The sequence below is a fragment of the Heterocephalus glaber genome, unplaced genomic scaffold (genome assembly GCF_053883595.1).
Source record: "Heterocephalus glaber isolate CG9 unplaced genomic scaffold, H.glaber_assembly_v1.0 deba00001781, whole genome shotgun sequence".
Lineage (NCBI taxonomy): Eukaryota > Metazoa > Chordata > Mammalia > Rodentia > Bathyergidae > Heterocephalus > Heterocephalus glaber.
The window spans coordinates 3,026,270-3,045,240 of record NW_028258467.1 but is presented as its reverse complement, the minus strand read 5'-3'; the positions used below and the strand labels follow the sequence as shown (position 1 = coordinate 3,045,240).

The window sequence follows — 18,971 nt, the reverse complement described above, 5'->3', positions numbered from 1 at the left end:
CTGAACCAGCTCCAACAGCATGCACCAGGTATAGATGAGGCAATACGTACTCTGCTGTTCCAGGTCAGTGTCCATATCAAGGCCAGGCGGGCCAGGTTAGGGGGACACACTGCAGGGCAGCAGCCTCCTGCTACAGCCTTGCAGTCCAGTGCCCTGCTCCCTTCTCCTACCACTTAGTCCCCAGTGTCCATGGCACCTCCTGGGCTCTAGGCCTCTCTGGTAAGACCTTCCTTTTGCCTGAGATGCCTGTTATTTACATGTTACTGTTGGTTTTCTGAGACAGGGTCTCACTGTATAGCCTAGGCTTGCCCTGATTTCACAATCCTCTTGCCTAAGCCTCCTGAGTGCTGGACTTGTGCCATCCCATCTGACTTGTGTTTTATTTTGCAGTACTGAGATTGAACCCAGGGCCTCCACACTGAGCTACACCCTCAGCCCCTTCCCCCTTAGGCTAAACTGCACAGGTTGTCCTTGAGCTTGCAATCCTGTCAGTGTTAGGACTATAGGTATAGGTATGTGCCACTATGCCCAGCAATCAGATGCTGTTATCAACCTGGTTGACTTACACCCCCCACTCCAATTCACAACGCCCAAGACCTCAGAATGTGATTGCATGTGGAAACATGATCTTTAAAGAGGTGATCAAGTAAAATGAGGTCACATAGTGGGCCCTAGTCCAATCTGACTGGTGTCCTCTACGAAGAGATTAGGACAGAGATGACCATATCAGGACACAGGAAGAAGGCAGCATCTACAAGCCCAGGAGGGAGGCCTCAAGAGAAAGTGACCCTGCATACACCCTAGCCTCAGCTTCCAGCCTCCAGATGGACAATAAAGCTGTGTGGCACAGACTATCTAGCTTAGTGTTCTGCCTAACACAGGCCTCCTTTTGACCTCTGGAGATCCAGCTTTAAGGTCACCTCCCAAATGCCTTATGCCCACTACTGTGTTCATCCACAGACCCGTAGATAACTCATGGGGGCCTGAGCATGAGCAGAGACACTGGGCAGCCTAGCCTGTCTCCCCCCTCAGTACCTGTGGGCCTCCGGACCAAGATCTCTGCCCAGCCCTGGGTCAGCAGCGGCACATAGGCTGCCAGGTTCGTCTTCTCTGGTGCTAAAACCCGGGCACCTGCAGAAGTCTGCTCAGGCTTTGCGGCTGGTATGGTCTGCAGTCCCGGAGAGGCAGGGCCACTTGTAGTGTGGGGGGCTGGTGCATCCAGGGCACTAACCCGAAGGCCATGGCCCCCTATGGAGTAGTAGGTGGAAGGGCTAGTGACCACTAGGTGCCTAGTACAAAGCTGCCAGTATAGAGCTGGCCACTCTACCCAGCATCTGGCCAGCCTGGAAGCACCAGGACAGACCCTAGAGAGAGCCAGGGCAGTGGCAGCTCAGCCCCCTGAGCCTGGTCCTTAAAGAGTCTTAGCCTCCATGGGCCCAGGGCAGCAGAAGGGGGCCCTAGCTGCCCTACTTGAGCATAGTAGAGAAAGCTCTGGGGTGAGCTTGCCTGGGGGTCAGAGTGAACATCATACAACAGCAGCCCCTCAGCTGCAGGGGGTCTCACTTCACTGTTGAGGGGTGCTGTCCAGCCCGGCTGCCTGCCTCGAAAGGGCAAGGTCCCGAGTTTGATCCCCGGTACCAAAAAAAAAAGTATCTAGAACCAACAGCCCGAGACAACATGACACAAGAATACCACCCAGGGTCACTGAGAAGGGGCCAGCCTGAAGCTGACCCATGACTCCTTAGCTCCACAGGGACCTCCTAAACATTGGGCCAGCAGAGGAGTGCTGGGTACCTGCTAAGGAGACAGCAAGGGCCGAGGCTCACCAGACATGGAGCGGACACGGTCACGGGCCCCACAGGACACCTGTTGCCCAGCCTGGGACTCCAGCTTTGCAGGCGCCTCCTTGGTCTGTCTCACGTGTACACCAGGATCAGAGCTGAGGATATAAGTTGCCCCACGTGGTGTCAATGACAGCCTCCTGGGTCCCCAGGCCAGCAGGGCACATAGAGAGGATTTATCACCTTGACTCTGGGCCACCCTGTAGCTCGCCTGAGTCCAAGCCCAGCAATGACCGGGTCCCGGCCCCGACACTTGTTGTCACGGTGACAAGTTTATTCCCAACCAGCCAGGTTTTGGTCCTGCCACCTGCCAGGAGGAATTCTCCTACAGGAGACCTGGAAGCACAAAAGCACCCACTTCAGCTTGAGGGAATGTTCTCAGATAGGGCATCTAAGGTCCTAAAGACCAGTGTGACCTCAGGAGCCACAACAGCTGAGGCCCAGCCACCCACAGAAAGGAGGCCTACCCAGCTGATTTGCCACCACCACACAGAACCAGTGTGGCCACAGTAAAACAGCTACACAATTGCTCTTGCCACTCCTGAACCCCAACTCTGAAGCACAGCTCACACCTCTTGGGGACTGCAGTGAAGTTGGAGAATACATATCGGGCCATCATGTCCAGACATGTTTCTGTGAGCTCCAGGTGGAGATTTTTCAAGTTGTCATCAGCCTGGGCCATGGAGTTCTCATCTGCAGACCCAAGGCTGGCAGTGGTGAGGGATGTCTGTATTCTGCTGGAGGGAGAGGGCACAGCTGGGATTAGGGTGCGGGGCAGGGGCCAAGCTACCTATCACCAAGGCCAAAAGCTCAACGCATGCATGGCGGAGAGGCCTCGCTCAGAAAAACCCCACCAGGACCAAGGCATGGTGGCCCGTAGAACTGCAGCATTGCAAACTGCAAGGACCACATCATCCCAGAGGGAGGCACTTCATGGGAAAGACCCAGGCCCTTCGGTCAGAAATATGAGACTGACAGAACAGGGCATCCCTTCTGCCCGAGAACACAGGAGAGTTAGTCATGGCTGTGGTAGAACAGCTTAGTCATGCAGACTCAGAAACCATGGGGGACAGAGCAAGATTGCATTCTGCTCACAGGGCCACCTCCCATCAAGGACATGGAGGGGCTGGCTTCACATGTAGCTTTCTGCCCTCATGCTCTGGCCAGGTGAGCCAGGGCTATTGCCCAGCTCCACATACACCCCAAGGACAGGGGAAGGGCTTCTACAGGTGAAGTTCTGGTATGAGTATCACAACCCCTGAGCCATATTTTGCTCATAAGGACTTTGCTAAAAAGCTGAGAGAGGAGTCTCACTGAGCACCCCCCACCCCAAACTCCTGACCGAGTCCCACAGGAGAGGCTAGAGCCCAAGTCTGCATTAGCAAAGAGCTGGGTCACAGTGTGGGCCAAGGCTGGGGAGGGACTTCCTGGAGTGGAGACAGGCATGCCCTCTGTTAGTGCAGCCTGAGCAGCAGGGGTTACTGCAGTCAGCCAGGTAGCTGCTGGGACGCTGGCAACCAAGAACTGGGCACCTGGATTTGCATGCCAGGGAGAACTGACTGGGACTGTGCTGGGGCCCAGTCAACAACCCCAGGGTGCCCCACGCCACCCCCTCAGCCCTGCACGAAAGTCCAACTCCCAGCTACAACAGAAAGCAGACTTTTCCTAGAACAAAGTCCAGGAAGAAAAGTCCACTCTGCAGAATGTGACAAGGCTAAACCTGAGAGTCCACGTCTCTACCAACCTGAGTGGACACTGCTTTAATGTGCAGAAGCCCTTGCCCTCCAGGGATAAGCCTGTGCCAGCTGCCACTGGCTTCCCAGCTTCCTTGAGCAGCCACCCAGGCCAGCCTCTGAGGATGCTATGGAGCCAGCCCATGCTCACATGGGGTTGAGGGACAGAATGCAACCTTTCCACTCCTCACCACCAAGCTTCCTGGGCGGGAGGGGGCAGGCTCTTCTCCAGGCCTTGCCAAGGAGGGTGCGGGCAGGTGATGAGGTCATGCAAGCAGCCCCATGCACTGCCACCCGGGTGCTCACGGGGCCAAGCTCCAGGGTCTGTGCCCCCCACCCGACACAGCCCCGCTACCTGCGGACCACATGTTCAGACACACTGATGCTGCGGCACCGGAAGGCCTCGGCTGCAGAGCTCTCCTTGAATTCTTTCACGGGTGGGGAGTTATTCAGGCCTTGTTTGGGGGCTCTGGCTATCCTCAAACTACCGGGCGAGGAAGGAAGCCCAAAGCCCCAGAGAGCCCAGCTCCCGGGAAGGGGAGAACAAGCCATGGAGGGGTGAGGAAGAAAGGTCCCAGGCCACAGAGTCAAGATGGAGACATCCCACGGGTGAGATAAACAAAAGAACCATGCCAAAGGACAGTTAGCAAGGAAAGAGACAGAAAACAAAAATGCATAAAAATACAACTTGTAAACGCTGACTGAGAAAAAGTAAGGTTTCACGCATGATACCAAAACAAAGGACACTAGCGCAACTTAAATGTGCGCCGGAACGGCAGGTTCCAGGCTATGCTGACCAGGCATCCCCACCCACCCAGTGGATGGCTGGCACCCCTGCTCTGGGACCAGGGCACTGACTCCTTGATAGCCAGGCCCTGGGGGTCACTGAGAATGAGGCAAGCTCTGAGTTTGAGGCCCAAGAGCCCCAGAGAAGATGCTCCACCCACTGCTGGCAAAGCTTCTACCCCTAACCCCCAGGGCTTAAGCAAGGCTTGTAAGTGCAGGTCACACTGGAAAGTGCCGTATCCCACCTAGGGAGAGCTAAGAAAGCTGTGCAGGAGGTGGGGACAGGCGGGACAGCCGCTCAGTGATATGCAAACAAGAACACAGAGGCCAGCACAGCTCTTTTCAGACTTAGCACAAACAGCTGTGGTGGTAAAGAAGAGCATGTCCCCTGGCAAGCAAGCTCTGGAGGAAAAAGGGCACCCTGGGTGGAGGCTGGGCTAACCAGAGGCCCCAGGGCCAAGGACAGTACGGCCAGGGGCTGCCTCTGCCCAGGCTGTGGGGAAGCCTGGGTCCTTCAGTGTAGCAGACCTAAACCTGGACACCTACAGCCAGCATCCCAATCCCCAACTCAGCAACTCTGTACTTGTGGCCCAGGCAAGTTGAGATAGGCCAGTGTGGCAAGAGTGGGGCATTAGTGGCCCCTGCAGACCCTCCCATCTCTCAAACCCAGGGGCACCTGAGCTGCAGCACACCTTCAGTCCCAGGCCCATACACACCACGTGGGTCAGAGGTCACAGCCTGGGATCCCACCCCACCTGATACCAGGCATTCCCCAGAAGGGATTCCAGGCCCCGAACCTTTTGGGCCTCTCATTGAGGCTGGTGCTCCGTGCTCTGAAGCTGTCCTTCTCAGGGGTGTCATCAAAAGACAGGAGGACATTGGAACGTAGACCCTGAGGTGAAGCAGACCCAAGCTGTAAGGAGGCCCATGAACAAGGCCTGGGGTGACAACCTCCCTGAGCCCCATGCTCACCTCAAGTGGAGTCCTATGGGCTGGGCTCAGCAGAGCCCCAAACAACCCCCACTTCCCTCCCTCCTGCCCAACCCTCTCCTCCAGCCACTGACACAGTAGGTCCTGGCTCTAACAGAGACATGGGCTTCCATGGATCTTGGGCTGACCTTAGTGATAAACGGGACAAAATCTTTCCGGAAGGGCAGGCGGCACCTAATGAACCACATGGCTATGACGTGATGTGCCAGGCACACGATGTACTGATTGAACCTGGGAAAGAAGAAAGGGGAAGTGCTGGCCGCACCCAGGGAACTGTCCAGGATCCAGAGGCACAGAGCAGAGGTGCCAGGGTTCAGTGACTCTAGAACTCAGAAGCCAATGTGGTTTTCTGCTCCAAGAGGTGAGGACTGGCCATAGCAGGAGGGGCAGGGCTTGGGTGACCAGCACTTACTTGGAGGGGTTGGTATACGGCAAGGAGATAGCAAACACACTCGCATACTGTTCAGCGGCAAAATTCCTGTAGAGGTGGGGCAGTCTGGCCAGAGCTGCAGGGCAAGGACAACTCTTCAGGGGGACCCAGGCCAGTCTGCAGATAGGGTGTTGTCACGAGCAATGTAACCAGGGTCCCATACTTTATTTATAAAGGTTAGGGCAGCTGCTCTAGCCTAAGGTAGAGAAGGCCGCAGCCACCCAAATGTGACCTTCCTAACTCTGGCCTTTGCTTTTCCACACTAGGGAGTGGCAAACTACAGTTCCCAGGCCAAATCCAGCTAGTGGCCTACACTTGTATAACCCTCAAGCTATAAAGTTGTGGGGTTTTTTTGCACTATTAGGAATTAAACCCAAGGCATTTGCAGTAAACTACACACCTAGCTCTTTGTTTTGAGACAGGGTCTTGCTATGTAGTTCAGGCTGATCTTAAACTCACTACATAGGGATCCTCTTGCCTCAGCCTCCCAGAGTGCTGGTATTATTGGCATGCCCACCACACCCAACTGTTTTTTTTTTTTTTGGTACAGGGATGAACTTGGGACCTACCTTTTGCCTCCGAGGCAGGTGGCTGAACCACTGAGCTAAATCCCTGGCCCACACCCAACTGTTTTTTTATACTTTACAGGGTAGTAAGCAAAATGAAAGAATATGTGACAGGGGTCCTGTCTGACTCACATCATTCTTCTCTCTGGCCCTCTTCACCAAGTGCCAACCCAGCTCTGTTCTGATGTCTCAACACCCAAGCATGTGCTGCTGGCCAGACAATGTACCATGTGACAGAAATGAAGGAGCAGGTGAAGGACCCTGAACTCCTGGGAGATGGATGGACAAAGGATGAATGGATGACAAAGGGGAAGGACGAATAAAGGAGAGAGAGATGACAAAACCCAAGATATGGGCCAAGGGTGGTGCTGCATGTCTGTAATCCCAGCACTCAGGAAGCTGAGGCAGGAGGATTGCTTCGAGTTCAAGGACAGCCTGAGCTACAAGGTGAGACTCTGCTTCAAATAAAAAAATCACCCACAGTGTGGTGTGTGCCCTGGGGTGCTGGGGCCCTGGGATGGGGTGGGGCTAAGGCTGTCTCCTGGGGAATACTTCTGGTGCACTTGTCTAAGGCTAGGTTGGAACAGGCCCTGAGGCAGCAGAGAGGCCCAGACCTGGGCTCCCCAGGGAAAGTCAGCACGGGACACTGCAGGCAGGCCCAGCCCCACCCCAGGGCCCCTGCATACTTGTCCCCATGTACACACTCACTGGACAGAAATTCTAGGAGAGGGACAGCCATGCTGGCTGTGGCAGAGATGTGCGTGAGCTTCACCACCAGGACGGGCAGCGCCTTGATCATGATGTCAGGCATCTCCACACTGCAGATGGCCAGGGCCACCACGCACTGACTGGCACAGCGGTAGATGAGGCCTTGCTCCAGGCAGTAAACCATCTCACGCTGTGGGAAGCAAGAGCCTCAGGCCCCACCTGCCACCAGCCAGGCACAATCCCCACCACCCCTGCCCACAGGGACAGCCAGCCCACCCTGCTACACCAAATGTGTTCTCAGACCTAGTCTCCCCTTGGCTAATTCTGGGGTATGGGGGAGGGAGGGGTAAGGTTTAGGAAGGTCTCTGAACACCTAAGTGGCAAAGCCAGCCACCAGCTAGGCCACCATGGCAGACTGCCCAAGGCTTCCTAACCCAATCCCACAGCTCCCCAGCCCATCCTAGAAGCAAGATATGCTGGTTCCCTGGACCCCTTGGTTCTGGGAGCCCCACAGGCTGGCCTTATTGCTAAAGGGAAGTGCTGCCTGATGCAGCTACGCTGCAGAACCCCATGTCCAGTCCTGGAAGGGTCCTCTGAGAAGTTAGCAGCAAAATGACAGCTAAGGTCACAGCCTAGGGGCTCAACACCCCAGGAACAGTTCTTTCATAAAGATAGTACCCCCTCGGAAACACCAGAGGCCCAGTAGACCTCAGACAACCTTCAGCCAAGCACCCTTTGGGGCAATGCTAGTAGAAGCAGGCTGAGCCATAAAGGAGGGACTAGGGTGTACTCCAATGAGGCTGAGGGCTTTTATTTAAGGTAGGCAGGCCTATAGGATGTAGAGCTCTGTCTTAGTTCCTGGCAGTACTGTAGTCAGGAATCTGGGCTCAGGGGAAAGGCCAACCTGAGCCTGAGGCAAAGTCCCACTCCTGACAGCCAGGACCCTGACCAGGCACCTGACCTCCTAAGACTTGTGTCTCCTGTGCTTGCTTCAGCAGCACAGAGTAAGACTTGTGTTTCCTCAATGAGAGATGCTAGGACTCCAAATGAGACAGTGAGGATGACAGCAGTAGTGTGTTGTGTGTTGTGTGTTGTGTGTGTGTGTTGTGTGTGTGTGTGTGTAGGTGACAGAAAAGAGCATTGCTGTGCTTTCCACATCTAACTGGAGGTATGGAAGGAAAAGAAAGCCAAGGAGCTCCAGCCTGCCCATCCATTTCTCAAACCCGGCCTGGCCACCTGTCCCAGAACTGCTGTAGACTGGTCAGGGAATGCTCCTCAAAGGGAGACATGCTGCTGGAGAGGGGAGGGTAGAGGGACACATTCACAAGCTGCACTAAAGTCCAGAACCCCAGAGAGAATTTGGAGCCAACAGGGGATACAGCTGTCCAAAGTTCTGGGGAGACTGGCAGGTAGGGGTCCAGTGGTCATGAGGGGAAGCAAAGCCAGTTCATCTCACTCTCGCCTAGCGGACAGTTTGTGAAAAAAATGGTGAGCCTTTGGCTCAGGGCTAGGTTTTCAAATCTCAAGCACCACAAGGCTCCCATGGCCCTCCCACTTCACACCTGTTTGGTCTTGTCCAAGTAGTTATGGTAAGAGATCAACACGGTCAGAACAGGAACCACAGCCAAGTGCAGGTCAGTTCTGGAGAAGCCTTCTGGGGTGCCTCGGAGGCGCTCAAGGGTCTTTGGGCCTGAAAGCTAATAACCAAGATCCATCTGTGAAGCCCCTGGGCAAATCCCATGAGTAGCCAGAGGGTGAGAGTCAAGAGTACAGGAGGGGCAGGGCATGGTAGCACATTCCTGTACTCTGGGAGGCTGAAACAGGAGGATCATAAGTTCCAGCCTAGCCTAGGCAATTTAATAGGACCCTGTCTCAAAATGAATAAATAAAATAAAATAATAAAAAGGTTGGGATGTAACTCAGGGCAAAGGCCTTAGGTTCAATCCCCAGTACCAAAGGAAAAATAGACTATGGGAGGACACTGCTTCCTTTCCTGGCAGGGATCTGCCTTTTCAGAGAAGTGGAATAGGGGCTGGGGATTTAGCTCAGTGGTTCTGTTGCCTGCCTCTGAACCACAAGGTCCCGAGTCGATCCCCGCTACCAAAATAAATTAAAAAAAGCTTTTGCACAGAAAAGTGGAAGAGTAGCACCTATTGACTGGTGAGAGGCAGAGGCATGACCTAAACAGTATGGAAGCCCCAGCCAGGAAGAGAAGAGAGAGGACATTCATGCTCAGTTACACATCCTCAAATAGGAACCTTTGATGCGCCAACCATAAGCTGAGACTTCTGGCCCACTGTCTACTAGTCTAGGTGCACAGTTTGTATTCCAGAGAGTTTAAAGGGGACAGTCTCAGTCTATCAGGTCACAGATCTGACACATTTCTGCTAAGGGCTTGTTGTCTTTTGGAGGAAATACTGGACCATAGCCTCCATCCCCAGCATGCCAGGCCCACTTTGAATTGCAGCAGAGAGGTCAGCACAGGTCTGCTGAGCAGTATTACCATAGAGCAGAGGGCAGAAGAGAGCTGGTCAACGTTGCATGGAGATGTGAAGATGAGAACTTTGTAGCGCAGTGACTCTGGCAGCTTACTAAGGACCAACTTCAGCACCTTCCAGTCAGTTTCCTAAAGGGAAAGGGATGGTCAGGGGGTGAGCAGGACATTCTTGACTGTGTGGACAGCAGACCAAAGGTCATTAAGGCTGTTTGCAATCAGACAACAGCAAAGCCTCTGGATGCCCACTTTTGCACACAAGGACCTACTCAACCTGAGCCTCTGTCCCCACAGCTGCAGCTGCTGCTCTAAGATCGCCTACCCTGGGGAGCAGCAGCTACCCTCCAGAGGCAAGGCTGAGTGGAGGCCCAGCAAGGAGCTGACACCTACTTGATCCTCTTGGAAATCAGGATTTCCACTTGCCTGGCTCTACCCTCCCCTATCTGCCTGCAGTGGCCCAGTGGCTGCCTGCATATGGCACTGTACCCAGGAGTCTGTGACAGATGCCCACCCCAATCAAGTACCAACTGAACTTCTGCAACAAGGGCCAGGGTTGTAGCTCAGTGCCACCGCCTGCCTGGCAAGTGCAAGGTCCTGAGTTCAATCCCTAGTACCAAAAAAAAAAAAAAAAAAAAAAAAAAACCAACCAAAAAAAATGAAGAGGCAGCAGAAGAGCTACCAGACAGCTGACAGGAAAAAGCAGCAAGCAAGTCAAGAATCCCCAGGCCAGGGCCAGGGATTTAGTTCAGTGGTTCCGCCGCCTGCCTCACAAGCGCAAGGACCCGAGTTCGATCCGCAGTACCAAAAAAAAAAAAAGGATCCCCAGGCTAACACCCCTGCATAACAAAACAAACAGCAGCAGCCGAAGGCCACAGTGACAGGGAGGACCTATACTGGCCTTCCAACCCCACCTTTGCCTGGATATCTCATCAGGGAGTGAGTCAAAGGCAGAGTCCTAGAAACCTTTCCACATACTACCCCTGTGACACAAGGCCTGGAGACTTCTGGGTAATTTCCCACTGTCCTTTGGTGCCACCCTGGACCTGCCCTGGCCTCTGGCCTCCACCTTCCTCCATCCTGCTGCTCTACCCCTCACTGGCCTCAGCCTCTTGCCACAGCATCCCCCTGCTTCCAGGCTTTGCTGATTCCACCTTTCAAACTGAAACCTTCTTCTCCTTTCAAAGCTGGCTTCAGTTTTCCTGGCATGTATCCCAGAAGTGACTCGCACCACTACCCCGGACCCCCCTCCCCAATAACCAGTCCATTCCCTGCATGAAGTTCAAGTGATCCTATAGTCAAATTATCTGGCTACATGGCTGAGCCATGCTATAAATCTAGAAGCAAGGGCACTCCCAAGGTCACCCACATGGGAGGGATGTGTTCCAAGGACCTGGTGCTCTCCAGGAGGTGTCCAGTGCAACTCCATCTGCCCAGAGGGAGAGGCCCTTCTCACCTGTTTCAAACACTGCAGCAGAACTCGGAAGAGCAGAGAGTAGGGCAGGTGACCAAGCCGAAAGGCAGGACCTGCTGATGCAGAGCCTGATGGCCCAGTGGGAGGTGAAAGGGGGCCACCAGCCTTCTTTTCAGAGGCCCTCTCAGGCTCCCTGTGGAAGCAAATAGGACAACAGCTGAGGCGTATCCTACTATAGAAGTGGGAACAGACATAAGAGTCCCTTCTGTCTCTGGCCCATAGTGAGGATCCCTTCTACATGGTCCCTCCAGGGTAGACAGCACTTGACTCTACCTCTAACCCAATGACCCTGACACCCCTGGAGCACCAATTAGGGAGGGACTGTCTCACATACATGCAGTCACACAGGCAGTAGGGGCTAAATCTCACGATCCCATCCTTGGTGGGCAGACCCAGGCGGTGCAGCGCATCAGCCCGTAGCAGCAGCAGGAAGTCAAAGGCCTGGAAAGAACAGAACTGTGCCATCCAACTGAGCTAGAAACTTGCCCAGCCAGGGCAGACAACACTTCCTTCCCACTCAGATCATGTATCCCAAGGATACCTGAGACTTTTATTCGGGACCTGGTGTCCTACTAGGGCCCATAGAGCCTAGCTTTCCCTGCCCCTCCTTCACCCTTCCTTCCCCTCTTGTGCCCAGCCCATGTTTTCTGGTGCAGTTTACTGACAGATAACTGCAGCACCACGAGCATCAGCGCTACATGCTATCTGGAAGTCAATGTGCTTCCTTTTTTCTGCCCCCATCCCTGGCTACCATATGACTCAGTGACAAGCCACAAAGGCACAGGGACTGAAGGCAAAGAAAGAGCAGAGGGTACTGAGAGGCTGCAGCTACCGAAAAGTGCCACAGAGGGAAAAGGCCTACAGAGGTCCCTTCCCTGGGCTACCCCATCTTTCCAGCCTGTATGCTTCATGTCCACTCCACCAACACTGACGCAGCTTGCTGGGCCCCAGGGAATGGACCATCATACCTGTAGCCGGATGCTGCTGGCAATGGGCAGGGAGTAGTTATGCTTATAGTGGAGCTGGATGTGGCTGATAAGCGTCTCATACACACGCATGGCATGGCTGGCAGGCAGGGTGTATAGCTTGGTCTGTGGAGAGAGGATGCTATCACCTTGAGGGCAAGAACATGCCATTCAGCTAGGGAGGGAAGCGCCCTAGTGCCCTAGAAGTGGAAAACCAGGGCTATCTCTCTAGAGGTTGAGGAGACAGCATCTGTCATGCTTCCCGTGCATGACCATCAACCACCAACATCACTCCAAGGGGAATCTCTCCATGTGTCCATCTCATCAGCAGGAAATCAATAAATTAGGAAAACTGAGGGGCAACCATCTAACACCCATCCTAGGGTGCCTGAGAGGCACTCAATGCTACAAGGCAAAGAGGTCAATGAGGACCAGTTGGAATGCAAGCACTGCAGGCTCACTCCCAGGTGCTGAGGCTAGGTCCTTCTGCAAGCCCTGTCCCAGACAGGCCCTGGACCCTCCCTGGCAGGTGACAGGCATGACTTGTCAACATGACAACATGATACAGTAGGAGGTCTGGGCCAGGGTCCAGGGAGATATCAAGAGCCTGAGGGCCCTTGGTGGCCTCTGAGCCTTATAGAGGAACGAAGGTACTCAAAAGCTCATTAGTACTGTTTTTTGAAGAAGGCAACTGACAGCTGTTTCTCCTTATCTCACAGCACAAGATAGGAAAGCATCATCCTGCACTACCACACAAAGTAGGGGAGTTTGACATAATTCACAGGAACAGCAGGTTTTTACAAGAGTCTCACAGGGCCTCAACCAGGCCCTCTGAACAGAGAGGGGATAAAAAACTTACTACACCAAAACACACATTGCTGTTCATCTCCCTGCAAAATGCTCTCCCTTGTTTTAAACACAACTATCCCACTATTTTTGCCAGTTTCTGAAATAGTTCTGGAAGTCCTATTTTGTGTGTCTTCAGTGGCAATGTGTGGCTGACCCAATGTCCTTAATCAATTCAATCCTTTGTTTTTTGGTGGGTTTTTTTTTTTGGTACTGGGAATCATACTCGGGACCTTGCACTTGAAAGGCAGGCGGCGGGACCACTGAGCTAAATCCCCGGTCAAAATGTTGACCTACAAAGTGAATTCAAAACCAGCCTGACTACATAGCAAGACTCTGTTTCAAAAAACCAAAAACAGGGCCAGGGATTTAGCTCAGTGGCACCACTCCTGCCTTGCAAGCACAAGGTCCTGAGTTCAATCTCTGATACTGCAAAAAAAAAAACCCAACCCCAAAACAAACAAGATTCTATTTAAGAAGGACTGTCCAGTTGTCATCAAATGGTACTTTAGAGTTAGCATGCCAGGAAATAAAAACTCATAACATACAAAAAGTGCAGGAACCTATTCAACCATCCAACATCTTACAAACTAGAAGTTGTTTTTCTTTTTGAAAAAGGGCCTCAAAAGTTGCCCACATTGGGCTTGAATTTATGATCCTCCTGCCTCAGCCTCCTGAGTACTGGAATTACAGGTATATGGCATCATACCCAGCTTGAATTAGAAATTTTTAAGCCAATGAATTCATACATTACACCGTATGTGATATTAATACTCACAAGTATACTTAAGTGACACTGCAAGGCTTTGAAAATCAGCAATCATGGTACAGTGGCTGAAGAAAGAGCCTGACTACTGCCCACCTGGAGATACGCGGTAACAAGATGGATGTGCTGAGCTGAGTGTGGTGACAACTGCCCGTAATTCCAGCTACTCAGGAGGCTGAAGCAGGAGAATCACAAGTTTGGAGCCAGCCTGGGCAATTTAGCAAGATCCTCTCTCAAGGGCCAGAGATTTAGCTCAGTGGCATTGTGCCTGCCTTGCAAGCGCAAGGTCCTGAGTTTGATCCCCGGTACCAAAAACAAACAAAATACAAACATAAAAAGGGGGGAATGTATGGAGATCAGAGGAGTAATGTGTGGTGACACAAGAGACTTGTGATGACAAGGGGATGTGCGGGACAAGAGAGAGCACAATGGGGCCAACAGGAACTGTGGCACCAAAGACCCTCAGGAGCACCCGAGCATCGTGCTGCAAGAACACCTGCAGGGACAAGAAATGTCTGCAGATCATCCACCTGAAATGGGACTTGTGTCCAGAATAAACAGAGAACTCTTTTGGGTTTTGTTTTGGTTTTATTTTTCCAGTGCCGGGGATCAAACTCAGGACCTTGGGCTTGTGAGGCATGCACAGCACCAGTGAGCTAAATCCCTGGCCCTATTTTGGTTTTCTGAAACAGGGTCTCACTATGTAGCCCAGACTGGCCTCAAACTCAGTGATCCTTATGATTCAGCCTCCAGAGGGCTGGGATTACAGGTACCAGACACCTACCTTGTAGAACATAAGAGAGAACTCTTACATCTTAGTAACACAAACACAAACGATCCTGTAAAAAATAGGCAGAGGGCCGGGGATTTAGCTCAGTGGTTCTGCCGCCTGCCCTGCAAGCAGAGGGACCCAAGTTCAATCCCCGGTACCAAAACCAAAAAAACAACAACAAAAAAATGGGCAAAGATCTGAAGATACACAGCTGGACAACAACTATACGAAAAGATGTTTGGGCTGATGGTATAGCTCAGTGGTACAGCCCTTGCCTAGCATGTGCAAGAGTCTGGGTTCAATTCCCAGCACAGAATAAGGAAAAAAAGATGCTCAACATCATTACCTTTCAGGGAAACACAGTGAGACACGACTTCACACCCACTAGGACAGCCACAGTCAAAAAAATAGAAACAAGCTGGGTACAGCGGCACTTACCTGTAGCCTCAGGTACTTCGGCAGGAGCAGAGTCTGAGGCCAGCCTGAGCAACATACCAAGACCCATTTCAAAGAAAAAATGGAAGAATGAAAGAACAAAGAAAGCAAAAAAAGAGATATAACAATGCTGTGGAGCACTTTCTCTATGGTGGAGAAATCAGAATATCACACATGGTTGAGGGGGATGTGAAATGGTGCACCCCTGGTACAAAACAGGCTGGCAACTCTATAAACCTTAAACACAGACTTAACCTCCAACCCACCAGTCTGCCCCACTCCCAGATGTGGAAAAACATGTACACATAAATACTTGTGAAACAATGTTTGAAGCAGTATTGTTCACAAGAGTCAAAAGGGAGAAACAACACAAGTATCTACCATCAGGCAAATGGATAAACAAAATATAAACCATTCATGGGACATTATTTAGCCATAAAAAGGAATGATGTATTGACATCTCCATCAACATGGATGAACCTTGAAAACATGGTATTCAGTAAGAGAAGCCAGACACAAAAGGCCACGTTTTGTGTGATTCCATTTATGTGAAACGTCCAGAACAGGCAAATGGATGGAGACAGAAGGCAGTCTGGGGCTTGCCAGAGGTTAAGGAGTGATGGCTAATGAGTATGGGGTTTCTTTTGGGACAATGGGGATATTCTAACAGTAACTATGTTGATGACCACACAGCTCTGTGAATACACTGAAAATCATTGAGTCATTCACTGTAAAATGATGAGTTCTAGAGTATATGAAAAGTAGAGTTGTTCTGAAACTTAAGACAGATACCAAACAGGAACAGGCTGCCTCTTCCTCCTCAGCTGATGAGGCACCAGCCAGGGCAAGTATCACACAAGAGCAGAATTTGTTTCTGACCAGGACTCAAAGTCAGTGCCAGACTGGACAGCATGGGCCCTACCCACTGTACCCTGCAGGCCTCTCGCCAAGTCAGGACATCACCCTGTTGCCCATCATAACCATCACACCCGTGACCCTTGTAGAGCCCAGGTCTCTAGGGAGACGTGTCCCTGAAGAGCAGCCTCCAGCGAGGGTGAACAGGAGCTGGTCAGCACACTCTCCCAGAAGAGGCCACCAACAGAGGTCTTACCCACCTGAAGGATGACCAGGAGTCCTAGGACTGCAGTTTTCACATCCTCCAGAGAAGCTGAGTAGGCAGTCACATCCCTTTCTTCCAGCTCGGGAGGCAGAGAGAGGGAGCGGGCCATCACCTTAGAGAGACCAGCACGTTAAGTCCCAGCTCCTAGCTCCAGCCACTGTCAGACCTAACACTTTCTACCACAAATACCTTCTCTTTCACTTTTCAGAAAGGAAGAAGGTATAGTTTACCTATCCAACTGGCCATTCAAGAATCACAGTACATTTTAGATCTAAAAGGGAAAGGTACTGGCTATGTCAGGAGGATATGGGCCATAGCCCTGTCCCCTGAGCTGTGTGTGAAACTCCCAGCAACCAGCCCAGTTTTCAGGGAGCCACACAATACTCATTTCTAAGGTCCTGCAAGCAGGACAAAATCCAGCCTGGCCTCTGGATACCACCTATCTCTGCTGGGAGGTACATCCTGACCTCTGAAAATAGTCACAAAGCTGACAGTGGACAGGGATCCAGGGGATGCTCTGGTCCACAGGACTTTGCCACAAGGAGAAGTACCTTTGGCACTTAGCCCCCTATGTCCCCCAGCCCTGGGCCCTGTGCAGCTCTCACTTTTTCAATGATGTCTAGCAGACTGTTGAAGTGGTGGGTATGGCAGCCTTCTGCCAGGTCCACCAGCAGTTGGGTGGCCAGCTTTCGGACTTGAGGGTCTCTGTCTTCAGGGATATGGGAGAGCTGAGAGATGACCACTGAGTTAATCAGTTCTTCCTGCATGGGGCACAGAGAGAGAAGGTAAGCCCCATAGGGAGGGGGGATCTTAGGTGACACTAAATTCCTCAAAGAATCAACTGAAAAAAGCTAACGTGTTGTAAATCAAGACTGCAGAAAAGCTGAACAAGAATGTCATCGGGGCCTATTGAGCCTGAAGTAGTCTCTTGGGCCCTCTCTCTCGGGGCACCTGCCCAGCCCCTCAGCTCAGATCAGTGACTGTTGCATAGTAACCTGGCACATCCACAGAGCCAAAGCCATGGGCCGATGTGATGCAGCCAAGGCACTCAGTGTTACAATTAATAATAACCCCTTTAGAGGGCTGGAGATTTAGCTCAGTGGTTTTGGTGCCACCTGCTGGGTAAGCACAAGGACCCAAGTTCGATCCCCAGTTCAAAAAAAAAAAAAAAAAAACCCTCTAGCATGTGTGAGGGCCTGGATTTGATCTCCAACACCACACACACACACACACACACACACACACACACACACACAATTCCACATAGAGGGCTGTGTGTATGTTGGTGGCAGCAAAACCCCAACATCACAGAATCTACTGCAATGGGGGAGTGTTACAAGAGCTTTTATGGAGGCAGGTAAAAAGTGCCACAGAACAAAGCAGGATGACGTTAACCCACATGAGGTATCAGAGAAGTTGGAGGGGCTTCCTGGAAAACAAGGTACTGAGCTCTGCTTAAGGGAAAGAGGGAGGGGTTGCAATGCACAGAGCTAGGTGGGGCAGCCCAGGAAACAAAAGGCCAACAGGGAGGGCCTTAGGTCTAGAATGAGGAACAAGGGGAGAGAGGCCTCAGAGCTGAGAGTACCTCTCCTACAAAAGGGCATGCAGGTACACATATTCTTCAAAGAGGGAAGGGTGGCATGGAGGAGAAGGCAGAGGCAGAATTACCAGGCAGGGTCCAGGACAGCCTAGCAGCTGGTGATCAGCCAAGAGGCAAATGATGAAAGTGATTACCATCACAACAAAGCATCCTACATGAGACTATTTTCAACTCAGACCAGAATTCTTTATAGGCTCCTGGGTGACAACTAAGCCAGAGCCCTTAAAGGCTTGTGTCATTGCTCCATCCCTACCCTCCACCCCCTTACTGCTCTACAGTTTACAGGCCCAGCACAGGCTAGGCCAGGACACCACAAGATGAAAAAATGAATGAAACAAGGGAGGAACTGAGGCACTTGATTCCACAGAGCAGTGCCAGTAGGAGTGGGAAGTTCCAGGTTGGGGCAGAGCCAGGAGGCGTATAGTGCCCAGGAGCCTCCAACCTCAGGAGGTTCCGGCTCCACCCACCTCATAGAACTGCCTGTTGATGAGCAGCACGAAGGATAGCACATCCAACACCTTGATGCGCACAGCACTACGAGCCTCATTCCTGGGGGTGGGGAAGGAGAGAGAACAGGCTGTGGGGCTGGGTGGTTAGGTCTGACCCTGGGTTCTCCCCATGAATCCCAGCTCAACATCCAGACCCAGCCAAGGGAAAGAGAGAGCTGTGCCTTCCAAGAGGCCATAAGACAAGGGCCTCACTAGAGTACCATGTTCTACAGGAAAACCAATCTCTTCTACTCAATGAAAACCACTGCTTTGAAAAATCAGAAAGGAGGGCCAAGGATTTAGCTCAGTGGTTCTGCCTCCTGCCTCGAAAGTGCAAGGTCCCGAGTTTGATCCCCAGTACCAAAAAAAAAAAGAATCAGAAAGGAAAGCCCTCACTCTCATCAGGAGTCAGGCCTGGGCCCAGGGTGGGCCATAGAGGCTCAACTACCTGAAGAACCTCTCCATCAGCAAGTGCAGGTTCTGGATCCAGCCGTCCTTCGCTGGGTGAATAGACTGAGCTCTATAGGATATTAAGTTTAAGAGCGAGGATTCCTGTTGAAGAAAGATAGCCAATGTCAAGAGGCCAGAGGGTCTGTCAACCCAGTGCTAGGCTGATGTCCCAGGAGAACCAAGTTTGCTTCAAGAGACCTTCCCCCCGACCTTGCGACCCAAGTGGGAAGCCCACAGGAACAAAGGCCTTCCAGCAGTGGGAAACACATGTTAAAACCCATGAGCAGGGCTGGGGATTTAGCTCAGTGGTTTCACCACCTGCTGCACAAGCACAAGGACCTGAGTTCAATCCCTGGTACAAAAAAAAAAAAACAATGAGCAGCCTGGCTTAGGGCTGAGTATTCCTGGCAAAATGACTCTGCTGCCTAGGAGCAAGCACAGAGCAGTTAGTCTTCGCAGAGCAGTCCAGAACTTCCTCCACACAGGTGGGAGGAAATTGATGGTTAGGCT

General features: G+C 52.1%; 1 protein-coding gene across 14 annotated transcripts in view; it reads right to left on the bottom strand.

Moving 5' to 3' along the window:
- Nucleotides 1-18,971, bottom strand: part of Tsc2 (TSC complex subunit 2) — a 36,106-nt gene that overhangs the window by 6,391 nt on the left and 10,744 nt on the right. For 6 of the 14 annotated variants that reach the window (XM_013068861.3, XM_004873649.4, XM_004873648.4 and 3 more), the window contains 18 exons: nt 18,460-18,563; nt 17,991-18,072; nt 16,529-16,684; nt 15,919-16,035; nt 11,988-12,110; nt 11,354-11,460; nt 11,002-11,152; nt 9,558-9,680; nt 8,617-8,751; nt 7,055-7,244; nt 5,763-5,856; nt 5,479-5,581; nt 5,158-5,252; nt 3,930-4,058; nt 2,414-2,578; nt 2,025-2,177; nt 1,827-1,939; nt 1,036-1,248 (listed from right to left, as the gene is read on the bottom strand). In XM_013068861.3, coding sequence (XP_012924315.1) covers nt 1,036-1,248; nt 1,827-1,939; nt 2,025-2,177; nt 2,414-2,578; nt 3,930-4,058; nt 5,158-5,252; nt 5,479-5,581; nt 5,763-5,856; nt 7,055-7,244; nt 8,617-8,751; nt 9,558-9,680; nt 11,002-11,152; nt 11,354-11,460; nt 11,988-12,110; nt 15,919-16,035; nt 16,529-16,684; nt 17,991-18,072; nt 18,460-18,563 — 2,353 coding nt within the window. The remainder of the gene's footprint in view (nt 1-1,035; nt 1,249-1,826; nt 1,940-2,024; nt 2,178-2,413; nt 2,579-3,929; nt 4,059-5,157; nt 5,253-5,478; nt 5,582-5,762; nt 5,857-7,054; nt 7,245-8,616; nt 8,752-9,557; nt 9,681-11,001; nt 11,153-11,353; nt 11,461-11,987; nt 12,111-15,918; nt 16,036-16,528; nt 16,685-17,990; nt 18,073-18,459; nt 18,564-18,971) is intronic. The other 8 variants (XM_004873651.4, XM_013068863.3, XM_087202766.1 and 5 more) reach the window with 3 other exon arrangements.